This window comes from Phaseolus vulgaris, chromosome 1, assembly GCF_000499845.2.
Source record: "Phaseolus vulgaris cultivar G19833 chromosome 1, P. vulgaris v2.0, whole genome shotgun sequence".
In the NCBI taxonomy this organism is placed as follows: Eukaryota; Viridiplantae; Streptophyta; class Magnoliopsida; order Fabales; family Fabaceae; genus Phaseolus; species Phaseolus vulgaris.
Window position 1 is genome coordinate 44,553,236 of NC_023759.2, and position 5,181 is coordinate 44,558,416.

At 37.2% G+C, this 5,181-nt stretch overlaps 1 protein-coding gene across 1 annotated transcript; it reads right to left on the reverse strand.

Annotated features, from left to right (window-relative positions):
- Positions 1 to 211: 211 nt before the first annotated feature.
- On the reverse strand, positions 212 to 3,763 carry LOC137814542 (trihelix transcription factor PTL-like). The gene is made up of 2 exons (XM_068617338.1): positions 2,839 to 3,763; positions 212 to 2,017 (listed from the first exon to the last, which is right to left on the reverse strand). The coding sequence occupies exons 1-2, from the start codon at positions 3,354 to 3,356 to the stop codon at positions 757 to 759; spliced, it is 1,779 nt and encodes a 592-aa protein (XP_068473439.1). The 5' UTR covers positions 3,357 to 3,763; the 3' UTR covers positions 212 to 756.
- Between the last annotated feature and the right edge of the window lie 1,418 nt (positions 3,764 to 5,181).

Sequence of the window (5,181 nt, forward strand, 5' to 3'; positions counted from 1 at the left end):
CGCGAGGCTGCAATATAACCTAGCTCAGTGACAACTCTAAAAAGTTTCTTATTTAAGTATTTATTGGCTAATCAAATAGTATTACTATGTTCGAGTTGAAGGTAGTACCCTAGTCTAAACCAGCAGAAATGATGGTCCTTTAATTCAAAAGATACCTTCTCAAAGAAAATCAGGCCTCTTTTTTATGCTTGAAACAATTAATATTCCATGCTTAAACAATATCCATCAATACATCACTTTTTCCTCGTTCATAAAAATATCGACTAATAAATAAAACCAAAGAAATTGCTACCTTATAATTACAACCTTCAGTACACAAACAGAAAAGGCCCGCACAGATAAATATCCAAAAAATACTAAAAAAAGTGCAAGATGGGTGTGGAAGGAGAAAGACGGTGACCAAATGGTGATATAAACATCATTGGAAGATGCAACATATGAAGTAATACAATTGCAAACTCCATTTGCACGCATAAAAGAAACCTAACTCACCTGAATCAGTGTCAAATTCATACCCCAACAATTCAGTGATATTTGTCAATGACTCCTCATTAAACTTAAGTACGTGACTTGAACACATTATTTTTCACCTTGATTCCCATAAATATAATGAGATTGACCACTTTATCATCACCAGTCCCTATACGTAAACGACCCTCATTAGTTAGCTCTTGCTTACATAACGGGAGATCGTCTCAGATAAATGGCTGTGAAATTTTCGTGCCTCTGACGAGTGTCAACCTTATTTCCATCTCATCACTGGTTTTGGCTTGCTTTATTAACCTTTAAGCTATAGTTCTCCCACAAATTTGCACTCTCAGTCATCAAGAAGGGAAAGCAATTGTCACCAGCAACTGCATTTCCAACATTTGAATTCGAAGGCGAAGAGCCATCATTTTGCAGCCTCCTCTCGTGCCTTTGATCATTAATATCACAATAGGCCCCTCCTTGGTTATACAGAGAAGACTGTTCGCTGTTATCGAAGTAGAAACAACCTCTAGGGTCTTCCTTGCGCTTCTTGTTTCCATCTTTAGCATTCCTTGCATAGTTGCTGCTACTTTCCCATTTCTCTTTGAACACTAAAGCACTCCTTTCGTAACCAAAACAAGCCATTTTGGTTGCTATTTCCTCCCACATAATCTCTTCTGAACACCCACTTTGCATATACCTTGTCTCCATCTCAGCTCTCAGTTGTTGAAGCCTAGTAATCTCAGATTCTGGCCAGCTTTCAGCACCTCTGACAGTAGTACTATTTAGTATTTCACTCCCATCTTCATTCAGGTTTTCACTATGGTTTTGAATTCCAGTTACCATACGACCCTCAGGAGATTGAGTACTCTTTATCATCTCATTTCCTGTTAGTTTTTGCAAAGCCTCCATTAAAGCAGCATCCCTGGCTTCAATCCATGCTCTCTCTTTAGCCCAAAATTTGTGTTCCCTCTCCAACCTCACAGCTTCTTGTCTCCTCCACTCTTCTTCTCTGAACACCCTCTCCTTTTCTTTCTGTTCCAGCGTCTTTGTGAGTTTATCCAACCACTCCTCTTGCTTCTCCACCAGCTTCCTCATCTGTGAGTCAATGAAGTCTTTTATCTTCACCTTCCAGCTTCTACCGCTCAGCCTCTTTCTCCTCTTCTCCGTGGAGTCATTGTCCTTGAGTCCTCCAGTGCTATTCTGATCATTGTCATCCGATGATGACGTGTCCAAATCAGTGGAGTTGGTGAGACTTAGGCTATCACAATGCTTCTGGGAGTGAAACATTTCTTGATTTGTTTGAGAAGGGTTGTGGCTGTTTGCGTTGAAACGAAGGCTGCTGCTACCAAAATTGGTTTCTGGCACCGATGTTTGGTTACTGTTTTCCCCATATAAGGCTTCAAGTTGACGAAAGAACCTGTAATGTTTCCCATCCTGCCTTCCTGCTTTTCCCTCCTTTGTCTTCTTGTAATATTTGTACAGGTTCTCAAACTTCTCCCGGCACTTCTTCCCGCTCCTTTGATATCCATGTTCTTCAGACATGATCCTTCAACATTAACACAAGAAACAAAAATGCCTAACTGAGCTCAACGTAGGTGATGGAACATGGAACCCTAGTCTGAGCTGTGAATGATGTGAGCGTTCATAATAACAATAATAACAATAAAAAGCTAGCCAATGTCATGCAGTGACGTTCTCTATGTTATTATAGCAACCTAGTTTTAGCAAATGAGCATTGGAATGGGTATAGAAATATGATTCATTGAATGAAGAGCCTGCGGTTGATGTCATTCCACGAGATAATAGCTAGAATTAAAATAGGCAGCTGCAAAAGCTTCCGAAAGTTGAATGAATTTTGCGTAGGGAAAAACTAGTATTAAAGGGGAGGCTAGCACTTGCACTTAAATAGGCTAGGAAATTTCTAAAAGCGAAAAGGGGCAGTGTTAGAGACGTACTAATCTTGGTATATGAACTCAAAGCACTTCGAAGTACACGATCAATAATCAAAAATTGAGTAGCGAGACGACCAGTGTATATAGTATAGTCACCTCAAACAATTAGTGCCTTATTATATTTCTACCAGAGCTTCCAGAAAGTAGTGTCACTACTATAGTCACCCAATTAAAACCAATTAAGTGCAGTCATGTTAGTAGGAAACCGTCAAGAAGGTAGTTACAAAGATATATTTAAATTTAGGTGTTTGTTTTGTCCACTGTTTTTCTTGTTTTCATTATTTTAATTTTCAATCCCAAAGAAACAAACAAACAAATTATCATTTTGAGATGTTCAAGTTGAGGAAAAAAAAAGGTTGAAAAGAGAAGCGAGAGAGTACTGTTTGAAACAGAAGAAAATAAAAATGGTACCTACCTAGAAACTTCATCCCATAGGGGACCCTTTTGATTAGCCTCTTTGAATTTAGAGTCGAGGCGAGATCTGATCTCAAGAAGAGTGAGAGTCTCTTGTCTGGGCCATCTTCCAGTGGAGGCGTCTCCACCGATGCATCCTGCGGTCTCACCCTCTAAGCAACTAAGCGGAGGAGTGGAGGCGCTAGTGGTGGTGGTGGGAGTCGCAGCAGCGATGTTCGTATTGTTATTATTCGTGGCGGAATCGGTAGAGGCAAAGTCATGAAGACACCGAGGCATTATGTCCGCCACTTGACGACCAAACATCATCATCTCGAAGTGCTGCGTGGCGGCCAGGTTGGAGTGGCCGCCGGGGAAGAGCTCCGCCTTGGGCTGCGGCGGCATGGAGGGGAAATGGGTGGCCCTCGGGCCGTTCATGAGTTGCCTGAGATCAGTGATGGCATACTGCTGCTGTTGCTGGTGTTGCTGCTGGTCATGATGTTGATGATGATGGTGATGATGATGATGGTCCTCCATTTCCATAGGAGAAGGTTAGAAAGAAAGAAGAAAAAGGAGTGAGAGAGATAAAAGGTGAAGGAGAAAGGATGATATAGAGAGGGAAGAGAGTTAAGCGGCAGAGTCGGATCCTGTCGTCCACGAAAAAGATCAAAATTTAAACGCAGGGAAATGGTCCCATGTCTGTGTACAAATGTATGCGTGTGGTGTATGGTGTACGACACTACGAGAGATATTCACTTATTATTCAGATTGAAATGAAATGAAACTCTTTCTCTCTCTCTTTCTCTGTTTAGTGTTAGTAATAGTAATAGTATTAGTGTGGTGAGGTAATGTGTTATCTTCTCTCTCCATCGCTTTATGCTGCTTCCTTCTGTGTCCTTCTTCAGTACAGTGAGAAGGGTGGGGTTGGAGTGTTTCTGGGAGTAAGCCCTAAGCCCATCAACCATACAAAACCAAAGTTAATGTATATAGCTTCTATTCTTATTATTATTATTATTTTTATCCTTATTATGATGATGTTTGATTGGCTAATCAATGCATGACACGTGGTCTAAAGTGAAACGCCCAATGGAAGACAGCCGAGTTTGTCTTGCTGACGCGTGTATAGTGTATCCGATGCTGCCTTTTTGACTTTTGTTAATCATTCCATACAACAATATTAACGTGTTCCCTTCTCTTTTATGTTCAATAATTATATCTTATGTCATTTTTAGTGTTAAGCTTCAAATATATTATTTATTACATTTTTTTATTGCATTATGCTGATGTTGATGTCGCATACAAAAAGGCTTAAGCAGTTTAAGAATTATTTTTTAAAATTTTAATACAATGTAATAAATCATTTCTAGATTGTAAAAAGTTGAATTATAAATAAAAATTACATAAGTAATGGTCTTATAATATCTTATATTAGAGAAAAACTTGTAAGAATGTTTTAAGGATGATGTGGTAGGGAAAGATCCAATTAAAGTAAAATTAGACATTCATAAGTATTTGGAGATTACCTCACATGTATTTATCCTTTTTTGTATTAAAATATAATTTAGATGTCTTATAGATAATTTTAATAACCACTAAAAAAATAAGAAATAAAAATTTAATCACCTCTATTACATCTTTAATACGATATTACATTGCAACTACATCTTAGGATATTTATATATCAATATTCCAAGACACAAGATTTTCAAAGTTTGGATAAGAATACTTATTTAGAAGAGACACTCAATTCAATTATTATTTAGTTTTATAAATCGTTTACATTACACTCTTATTTCATTATTCGTTTACTAAATTGAGTGTTAAACTATCATCCGCAAGTAAGTGATTCTTTGTTCAATTATTACTTATTCCTAATCAAAGTTGACACTTTGACTTATACAGATAGAAGATTTTGTCTCATTAACAACTCAACTAGAGACATTCTATTTTTGGTAAGAGGAAGTGAGAGACAAATTCATTATTTTGTGAGAAATCACACTTTTTTAAATTCATGAATATGTGAGATGAACGAATCATCAATTGTTAACGACTTTAAAGATAGAATCAAAAGACGTGTAGAGAAAAAATATAACTAATATATGAAAAAATGGCAACAATGCAACAAGATTTTATAACTTTACATCAAGGCATTACAACTTTAAAATATTGAGTGTCTTGCAACATTTATTCTTTTCAAACTTTATCTCACAAGTTTTATGTGGTACTCGATCTCACCAATGAATTATTTGATTCTTTTCAAACTTTATCTCACAAGTTTTAAGTACGATTTGAAGTAATAGATAAACTCTACAAATGGGATTTGAATAGAGCTACAAGATTTTCTTTGTAAAACTGTCAAACCATTTAA

Coding starts and splice junctions, on each gene's coding strand:
- LOC137814542 (XM_068617338.1), bottom strand. CDS start 3,356: ATGGAAATGGAGGACCATCATCATCATCACCATCATCATCAACATCAT. Junction 2,018..2,838: donor CTATGGGATGAAGTTTCTAG/GTAGGTACCATT, acceptor TTAATGTTGAAG/GATCATGTCTGAAGAACATG.